General features: G+C 36.8%; 1 protein-coding gene across 2 annotated transcripts in view; it reads right to left on the bottom strand.

Annotated features, from left to right (window-relative positions):
• Nucleotides 1-4,925: 4,925 nt before the first annotated feature.
• Nucleotides 4,926-10,942, bottom strand: part of LOC144720627 (receptor tyrosine-protein kinase erbB-4-like) — a 241,858-nt gene continuing 235,841 nt past the window's right edge. For both annotated transcript variants that reach the window (XM_078597523.1, XM_078597531.1), the window contains one exon: nt 4,926-9,353. In XM_078597523.1, coding sequence (XP_078453649.1) covers nt 7,597-9,353 — 1,757 coding nt within the window. In that variant the 3' untranslated portion in view covers nt 4,926-7,596. The remainder of the gene's footprint in view (nt 9,354-10,942) is intronic.

The raw sequence follows: 10,942 nt of genomic DNA, 5'->3' as shown, positions 1-10,942 counted from the left end.
CTGTCACAGTTGTACTTTCATTTTAAATGACATACTCTTAGTCGTCTTGATGAGCAGGCAAGAATTTAAGGAGCACGCACACATTTTGGCCATCATCTATTAATATCTTATTTTTAAAGACGCAAAGTGTTTAAAACTAAAATGACCCGTGGGCAGTGCTCATTGTGGGTTTACATCTCTGAGCCAGTCGTGGGAATTCCCCATTATTGTGGCAGGGGTGAGACCGTTCATAAAACAATTACTGTTGGCCTTCCGTCAACCCTTGAGAGTTCAAGAGCTGAGTTGACCTGCAAATGAGAATGTTTAAATCACAAGCGTTTGTTTGTGAGTAGCGCACTTTAAACAGTGCCACCCAGCTGGGCACCATATTTAAATTGATTGATATAAAGGTATTCGGGTTACTATATAACACTCTATACAAAAATAGCCCATCAGCATAATGATTAACCTGCTTTCTTTCATTTTAATCAGCCATGATCTCTCCACTTCTGCATAAAGGCCATCAAATTTAGGCCACCATTTCTCACAGTCTCACGATGCCACAATCCATCTAGCTACTAAACATGAACTGATTTCATTGCTCCGTCTCCTTGGTAGACATACTCTATAGTATATTGATTCCTTTGGCTGCTACGTCATCATTAATTTCGACATGTCATGAGGATGTAAAAAATATTAACGCCATTGATTTATCCATTAATTGGAATATAAAATGTGAGAGAATGTAATGCAGACTGAACAATCCCCTTAATTTCAGATATGAGTGCAAATGCCAATGGTAGGCATGGTTTTTTCTTACAGTCTGTAATATAATTTGTAATAATGATATGAACTACTAAAATATATGCATACTGTAGTTGCACTAAATATATTTCTAGCACAACAACAATGTTTAAAAAACATATAATTATGATAGGACTTTCTAAAAAAAGTGACCCTCTCCTTCACAAATTAACAAAATTGTCGAGTATGCATTTATCTTAAATTTCTGCTCCTTAAAATGTGTATGGCCTATGCTGCAATATTGATCAGACGCAATCTCAAGCAACTGCTTCTCTTCTGCTTACTCAGTGCTTTGGTGATTGTTATTCAGAGGCTGTTTTTTGTAGATCATTGGTAATGAAAGAACCTTTCAGCATCGATGTGTTAGGCTGACTGATCAACAGGTAGTGCACTGAAAATGAATGGACAAAAGCAAATGACAATCCAATAAGATGCGTGTATAGTTCACCAATGTAAGACCAGAGAGTCCAACTCTTGGACCTCTAAATGCTCTTGAAAATGTCGAAGAAATGTTTTTCTGATGTTTGCAATGTTCAACTTTTCAACACAGTAAGGGATTTTTGTTCTGGGTTATCATATGTGCCTTGAATTTAGACTAAAGAGATTTAAAACTAATCTGACGAAAACATAGAACAATGTAATTCTATATTTAAAAATAAATGTTAAGCTGTATTATACCATTCAGTCCGAGCACTAACCCAGACCTGAATCTAACGATTATTTATACGAATGTATGTTGAGCTTCTTTCGCCCCGTACGTAGCCAACCGTGCCAATTACTTGTAGCTCACAAACAGTTGGGATTAATATAAATCAAATAATCATTTTACACAAAGTGCCTATTCAACATTTTGAGAAACCACTTTCCTATAAACATTTTCACAAAAATTAGATTTAAAAGTTAATTCTTCAGCAAATGTTTGTCTTTTGAAACTTGAGACTAGGCAGGAATACGGGACATACGTCTGAATTATCACAATGCATAAGAAGGGGCTTCAATAAGTTTAAAGGCAAGACAAATAATCTATGCAATGTCTTGTCCCTATCCTGTGCCTTAATCCTGCCGGATTTTTACTTTCCAATTTGAATGGTAAACACTGCCATTTGTGGACAGTGCAGGTTTGCCAAATGGTTAAACAAATGGTTTTGTACACTGAGGTGACCATCTGCACTCTAGGGCTGTGTAACCAACGTGTGAACGAAAATGATGCGGGATTTAACTGCCACAAAAGTAAAATGAGGGTAGATCAAGTGAGGAAGGAAGGCCCACCAGTGACAACTGCCGGGATGTTTTGGTGTAGACCAGTGCATTATTATAAAAAAAATTGTGGATGTACGACACAAATAAATTATATCTGTAAGGGTGAGGAGCTTCAGCAATTGATTGGCATCCATGCCTTAAGAGTGTATATGTTATAAAGTCATCGGTTCAAGCAGTGGTTAAAAAACACAATCCTTAGATGTATATGCTGTTTGCAAAAACAATGATCATATTAGAGTAATTTTCAAGATATCAAGTGCAATATTTGTATTTCTAATACAAGTGCTTTTCATAAAATGTAGATTGATTTCACAATAAATAATGCATATAATTGGTGTCTTTTTATGACTGCCTGGCATGAAAATGTTGTTCGTAACATGCATCTGCGCCAATTGTTTTCCAAATGACACTCTATGGGCCGCCTTGATTCCAAGTTGTAAGACAGCATTTACATGTATTGCGATTCTAAAAAGGTGAGGGAACCATGCATTGTAAGATGTCTCATATCAAACATCACTACATTTTCCAGGTGTGCACATTAACGTATCAACTCTTTCTCACATTGTGATAATTAGATCATCTTAATCTGTCACATTGTCCTACATCTGGCAGTCAGTTTGGCGACAATATCGTTATTTTCCACATTATTCCCAGGCTAGCTTTTGTCCAATATTCATGATATATCCACTCTTCTCCAAATGTCTTCCACAACTTCTATCTCTTCACTGGTCTTTGTTGAGGTCCCTTCCCTGTGATTCTCCTTTCATAAGTTCATCTTGGCAAACTAGTCTCTGTGCGTCCTTCTGATATATCCATTCCACCCCAATCTCATCTCTTACATCTTACTTCCAAAATTTCTCTTACTCAAAGCCTTTCCTCTGCTAACCATATTAATCATTTCGTCTTGCCTTGTTTTCCCCCACCAGACTTCTGAGAACCCATTGATGTGTCCGCAGTTGGAGAAATTTCATGTATTTTTGGATTTTGATATACATTTTTCTTTCCATGCACCCAAAGCGTATAATCACAACACATTCATGTTTTACATATTAATAATGTTGATTCGTAAATATAAGCATATTAACCACAATATATAGCTATTCAGAACATTGATATTGTAACTGAAGGCCCTTCATGCAATTTGAGCTGGTAGAATGTTAATGATATGTTTGCCCTCGTATGTTGCTTGTCTTCAATTGCTGAGTAAAAATGCAATGTAGAATTCTCTTTTTTAGGCACCCTTCCAATTAACAGCTTTAAATTGGAATCTAGTATCGAGCAATATGTGAATTGTAGGATATCTGATACCACTGTTTTGAAGGTAAATTGGTACAGAGGAAATTTGAACGGAGTGCTGTGGAAATTAGCTCAATTACCGTGTCTGCATCGCACGTGAATCGGGCTTCCACAGAGGCATACATCCAATTAATACGTACCACTATGCATGTTTTAATTAAATGATTGCTTAAATCTTGATAGCAATTTAAAACTTAAGGTTAATTCCGTTGAAGTGAAGAGTTTAACGTTTTATAAATAGCATTGGGCTACTTTTAAATCAACGCAAAACACGATTTAATATTTACAGATAACATTGCTTCTGGAGTAAATGTTTGTTTCCAGCACAAAAGTTAATGCAATATTCTCAAGGAATGGAGCAAATAAAAGCATTAAGCTCATCCAAGTGTAAATTACCCATTGAGTACGAACAAAATGTCACTCACTTGGGTAGAGTAATACAAAAATAATATTGATTTCTAATTTACAGCCATTTGTTGATCATCTTCTGGATATCTCCTCATGCTATATCCCTCACGGCGCTTGCACGCCCATACTTCACCAAGCTGGCCAGCGTGGGACAGTGAAGGGGCCCAGGACTGGTTGAGTTATTGTCACCAACGTTAGCCATGGCTGGGAATTTAAGTCGCGTCACTGGGTTCAGAGGACATCACATGAACAACATCTCCACCACTAGCAGTGTCCTTTTTTATAGTATAGCCTTGCATAGCCCCAATTCATAACTCATTGCAGTTATAACTTTTAATGATTGGAATACATGTGCAAGTGGAAATGGGCAAAAGTACCAACATGTGAGCTATAACACCATATGTTTTATTTAGTACTATTTTCCACAATGTCAATTCATGATTAATGATATGCAGGTAAACCATTGTGAGGAATTGAGAATGTTTTTACTGCACTGTTCAATGCAACCACGTATGCATTTACAACATTTTTAGAGTGCATTCATGACCAAGTAGAATTGTGTTTTTATGTTGTCCCTCAGAGGTAGCCAACATTAATTGGTGTGCATGTGCACTTATTATTTGTGCATTTACCTCTTCAACCACAAAACACCACTGTCAGGTGATAACATAATTAAGGTAAGTATTTAAGTTGTTTTATACACGAAATTGCTTGTCCATGGAAACCCTTCTCTAGAGTACTACTACGAGAATATACCAAGTTTATGAAATAAAAATTTATCAAATGGCTTTTCACATGTCCAAGATGTTCGTGTTACGCACTCTGCTCAAGAGGTTATTACACCATAGAATATCAAACTAAGAACTTTTTTTTTGCCAGGTAAGGCCCACTAAGCTATATAGTTATTTTTCAGAAGCGGCACGGTCACATATATAGCTCAACTGAGTGGTTTATCACGTGGAAATGTATAGCAGCCAAATACTCTAAGCGCATGTTTTTTAATGTGGAGGGAAAACAGGAGAACCCGGAGAAAAATCCACGTGACAACAGGGAGATAATGCAATCAGTAAATATACAGCAGGCGTCAGGGTCGGCATCGAACCCACGACCTCCTCCATACCAGGCGAGGCATTTAACGTCTCGCCACCATTTCAATGAAAGAAAACAGAATACAAAGGAATAGTTCATATATATATTTCACATCTTCAAAACAGGTTTGTGCTAAATGATTATATTGCCACCTTTATGACAGATGCCCACATCATCACAGACAGCGATGCTAGCAGGGGGGTACGAGTGTCATCAGAGCCGTCACGTTACGTGACGCGTACACACGGACGGTGACAAGCAGTGCACACCGAGTACAGTTTGGAACTGCCTGACAGCATTTGTATGCATACTGTGTTGATTTTGTAGAGTATAAACGTTTACATATAAAACAAATTGTGAAAATTGCAATGTATCACAGAGATGTGACACATATAGCATGTCAAGAACAAACTGTGTAGTAAATGTTTTACAGTATAGTTCATTTGTATGTACACTAAGCGTGACGCACACACACTAAAGCAATACTGCTGCCTGTTCCTTGAGTCCAGTGTGGTATATGTAAAGTATGGAAAATTAATAGTTATCTGCATTACAGTATTTCGATTTTCATAACAAATACCTTTATATACCAGTACACACCATACCACCCTCCATAAAATGGTTCTGTGGTTGTTGTATTGTATGGTATTGCTTATGTAAGCATCTATTGATAGCAAACACAGTTTAAAAAAGTCATGCTACACATGCTCTGATGCTGAAATAAGAAATCTGGCTCCATTATACACAATGAGTAGCTCTGTGATGTTTAGCCTGCCTTGGTAACTTTAAAAGGATGATTTATTTCGACTTTTTTCCTCCTAACTTTAACAACTCTCAATGGTTAAGTGCAATAATGTACACATATTACACTTTCATTGTAAGATATTCTAAACATTGTACATTTATAATTTGGTCAATGTAAACGTTTCAATGGTCCGTAAAATCTGCCTGAGATTCAAAAGAACATCTCACATTCCTGAAATTGTTTCTTGTATTGTAGTTAAACCACGTATTCATTTGTTGAAAGTCTTATCAAATGTGCCTATATTACAAGGATATGAAGGTTACCAGGACATCAGGAGAAACATTTATCTGGCTAGCATTCAACTTCGTTAAAATACATGCTTTTTATTTAAATTTTGACACATCTGATTAATAAACGACTGCAAAATGTAGTACTTACCCTGGTCCATTTCTCAGAATTGCTCTTCCACTTTTGGCCATTTAATTAGGCTGGCTTTAATATTCTTATTGAGACTGACCTAAAATAACTCTGAGATTACTGTGCGTGAAAACTGTTTTTGATTGTTATGCAAACTCATTCATCAATGCCCTACAAATATTACGCATCATGGTTTCAGGGCCAGCCATTAAACAATGTTGATGGACCCCAAGTGAAATCTGCTTCAGGCTCTCGACAACATTTTTACTCTCCTAAATTATCTGTACAATCCTTATGTTATCAAAAACATTTGTGTGTGTGCGAATTAAACATCCACAAGGTGAATCACAATTAAAGCAACGTTTTAACAGGTGTTACACATTTCTGTTCCCATATTGCAAATATTTTAAATTCAACACATTACAATGTAACTTTTTTGGTAAATAAAAAGTGCCACATATGCTCTTTGATTTTCACGGTGACTAAGATGTCGCAAATATACAAAAATTACTGAAGTAGAATGTGCTGTGCACATACACTTAGCATTATGGTTTACTTTACAAAGCCTTATCGTTGTACTGTAAAATAGTATATAGTACTTTATGGACACTGATTGTAATAATTGGCTTTGTGTTTCTTCTGAGATGCCCATGGATTATAAATGAGTCACTGTCTTCAAACTCCAATCTGCACGTGTTGATTTGTTTCTGCACCAACAATTGTATTTTTACTCACATTTAACATAACACAAGCATCATAAATCCATCATGAAAAGTGTTTCCTACATCTGCTACTATAGTGTGCTGACTCTGTACACCCTGTTCGTATAATTATGTTTATTAAATAAAAGTCATTGTATTAGCTGCATTGCCTGCTATTGGTTGATACACTTTCTGCTCAGACTAGCTATCTCGTCTTCATATTAACAAAGCTTAAGACTCTTAATATAAAGGTTAATTACATGGAAAAAAATATACAATCCTGTTTCAGTCATTCGTATAATTTACACAATAAAGTGATGTGAATGGACTGAATTTTACATCTGCTTTCTCTGACTTACATATAATTATCTACAATTTTCTTTGGGTCTTTCGGTAAAGTCACGTAGATAGGTTGATAAAAAAAAGGAAAAAAAAGCAATTTATTTATTTATTTTCCAACCGATCTACGTGACTTTACCGAAAGACCCAAAGAATAGGAATCCCTGCAGTCACGAAAGCTTAGTCAAGATTTATCTAGAATTATTATCACTCTGAAAACTAATCAGCAGTTATGGAAAGATCGTGGCCAGTCTAATATGTCGGCCTTCGCTTCTGCAAATATTACATACTTATCACTCTTCATTGTCATTGTTATCCTAAAACGTAGTAAACACCAACATACATACTGTATCTTCGATAATACGAAAATATTTGTTATGAGCAGTAACAGGCTGTGGTACTGTACAATATTAAGTACTAAGCTAAGCATATACACCATATGTTTAAAAATAAACCTTGGTAATTGGCAGATACAATTATTTTACATAATCTCCTTGCTTGTTGCGATAACACATACATCACCTTGGTCCAGCCAAACAGGTTTTGACGAGTCATATATCATACCAAAGTGTCATTCGTGCTACAGCAAGGCAGCACTTTACCATGTTGCAATTGTTGATCGTGCCTCTTGTTCAACATGCCGTTCACAACTGGTCCATTCTGGTTTTGAGTCCAGTTTGAAAAGCTTCCCTGTAAGTACACTGCATTGTCCACCGTGACCATGCCAGGTGCTTTTGCGCTATGGTGTGGTGGATTAACCACATAGTTCCCAGTGGTTGCCGTAGTAACGATCTGCTTCGCTTTACTTGATGGGTTGGGTTCCATGTTGTTCTGGTGTGCAGAGTTTGTGGGATTTTTACCACATTTTGGTGAACCTATCCATTGCCTGCCATGGCTTTCTGGGTAGATGCGCTGACCCACTTTAGAGGGTGTCATGACCATGGAGTTTCCTAGTGCTGTGGGCCTAAACATTTGGCTTTCATGATGTGATGGTTGTGTTTCGTCAATGTCTTTCCCTGTGGATTTTTTTCTGGTTCCATCTTCCTGCCCCAAGCTCTTGACTATATTTCCATGATTTAATTCTTTGTTTTTATCCTTTCCATGGAGAGCCTGATCTTGGGTTTTGTTCCCATCAATGCACGCACTTTTGATTTGTTTCTCCTGAATAGAAACATCTATGCTCTTGTGTCCTTGCAATATCGGCTTGCCCTGCGGTTTGCCAAAGGAGAGTGATTTTTTTCTTTCACAACCTGGCATCTTTCGGAGACCTTCAGTTTGACAATCTTGAGTCGATGTGTAAATGGGCTGGCTTCCATAGCTCGGCGGCTTAATCAAACGGTTTGCATAGTCCATTGAATTTCCAAACTGGTTTCCACCGACTGATTTGCCAACAATTTGGCTGTAATATGGTGGTAATTTGGTTTCCTGTGTTTCTTGACTTGTGGGGACCACTGTTACATTACTTTGATATGTTGGTCTTTGTTTTTGGCTGCTCGAGTTTGACTGAAACCGGACCATGTTTACTTGGGTAGCAACATCTGTGATTGAAGGTCGTTTAGCTTGTTCTTCTTGGCTCTGTGTGCCAAGTGCTTGGTGGCTTTTGCCCGCTGACTTTTTCATCTGGTTACCATAATTTGCAATGGCAGCAGTTGGATTTATCTGGCTTATTACACTAACAAGTGGATTGACTGTTGCCAGATCATTGCCCTGATCGCCCTGTGTTGTTGTGTTCGCTCCCAGATTTTCACTATTTATAGTATTGACCACGTGACCCTGCTGATGAAGTGTTTTTACAGCAGTATTTCCTTTGATGCTGGCAGCTGGAATTAGCAGCTGCCTCCACTCCGTTATAGGGTTAAATATTGGGACTGCATGGTATGCTGTTGATGTTGTTGCGCTTTCAGGAGTTGTTAATTTTCTCTGACTTTCATGTTTGTTGGGGATGGATACTTTGTTTGAATTGTATGCAGGGTTCAGTAAATTATGAACCATATTCTGTGGCTTGGTATTGTAGCTTCCTCGATTTGGTGCGCTCGTGATTTGTCTCGATTCACTCGGTGTGCTTTGAACTTCGGACTTCTGCTCTTTGGAAAGGTAGTTTCGTGGTAAAGTAGCTGCCATTGTGTTCCGTGCCATGTATTCAGGATTATCTAAAAGTCCACGGCTGCTGTTAATGTACCATGGCTCATTAAGATACTCATTGGCTGAGCCATGCCTATCCCACGTCACGTTGTGATATTCCTTGTTATCCACACCTGTGGAATTTGTGGAAACCTCTGCTGCAAACGGATTGTCTTCTATTGGTGTCAGATATTCTGAAAATGGAAAACAAGATATATAAATCAGAACCTACAAATGTCTATTACTTGCTTATACTGATTTGCACAATAATATATTTTGTGTTGACTACTAAACAGAGAACATTTCATAAAATAGTTTCTCATTCATGCAGGCATTATTGGCAAAGTGTCACTTTATTCATAAAATACATAATTTTTAATATACGCATTTTTAAACATGTTTGTTAGCCATAAGTCCAGAAAAAACGATGTTTTAAATAAAACACTAAAAATAAAATGCTAAATATATTGTTTCCAAAATATATACGTTACTACATTGATAATACTGTATCTATGAAATTTAGTATTTATATTTTAATCCTTTTCGCAAGCAAAATAATGTTTGATATTTAAGATTGTCAGGAAAAAATCTAACACTGTTGCAGTTTCAAACTAATTTAATTTGAACAGATTTTGTAAATGCTCAACTTCCCATAGACCTTAAAGTACAAAATGCATTGGATGAAAAAGAAATACGTATCTGAACCATCCAACATAATTTCTAAGGAATAAATGTTCCCATAAAAAAATTTGGGTGCTTGCAGAAAGGTGACGAAGCCTCATTTCCTTTCATACTTTGTGGCAGAGAGCTCTAATTAATCAATCGGCTACAGTGACAATGATGAATAACTTTTAAGAATGGATTGATAAATCATTATTGCCTTGTATTTCTCAAAGCTGTGCATGTATATTTATTGTCTGTATCCACTGGGCTTTTAAATAACAATGGATTTATTATGGATTGATACATTTTAATGGCCTTGTATTTCTCAAAGCTCCGTATGTATATGTGTCGGCTGTATCAACTGGGCTTTTAAATAACTTTTTAGTTGTCATGAGTGATTGATAATTTCTCAATACAAGCAAATGTCAACCATTTTCTAAGTTCCACGGTGACACGCAAACTTCCAAACCATCTATGCAAGAAAATGCATAATCATCAATACATTAATCATCAATAAATTACTCAACATATAATTTTAATGGCCAAGGAAGGAGCCAATCAGACTATGATCCCAGTACAAATCGATACAAATTATTCAACACACAGCCAAATGATGGTGCTATAGAATCCACGTCGCATTATCTGGTGGTAAGTTAAATTGTGGCTGGTAGGAAGGAGGTAGAACCTGCCGTAATAATGTGTTATTTCCACCAGTAGGTCAAGATGGCTAATAGAGATGAGGATGGGCCATTCCTCATTTAAAAATGGTACACTTTCATATTGGCCAGATAGATAACAAAAATGTCATTCATATTTCTAGCCTAAAAATAGTGCACAAGAAAGCTATTTGTGGCTTGAAGGGGCCAGTCATTCCCTGTTTATAGAAATTAACTGTCGAAAGGAATAGTTTGATTTGACTGAAAATATGGTGCGTGAGGATATAATATATATTCATAAAAATGCCCAAACTCCATCAAATTCTCACAGTATAATTTATGTGACTGAAGCCAATGATCAACCAACAATTTACTGGATTCATTATGTTTAGCTGATCAGCGAAACGTAATGAATGTGGCTAGAGGCCGGGCATATTTACCAATTGGACTCTATCCCCACACAC

This window comes from Lampetra planeri, chromosome 1 (assembly GCF_965212315.1).
Source record: "Lampetra planeri chromosome 1, kcLamPlan1.2.h2, whole genome shotgun sequence".
NCBI classification, from domain to species: Eukaryota; Metazoa; Chordata; class Hyperoartia; order Petromyzontiformes; family Petromyzontidae; genus Lampetra; species Lampetra planeri.
The sequence above is the reverse complement of the archived record's forward strand: the minus strand, read 5'-3'. Positions and strand labels throughout refer to the sequence as shown.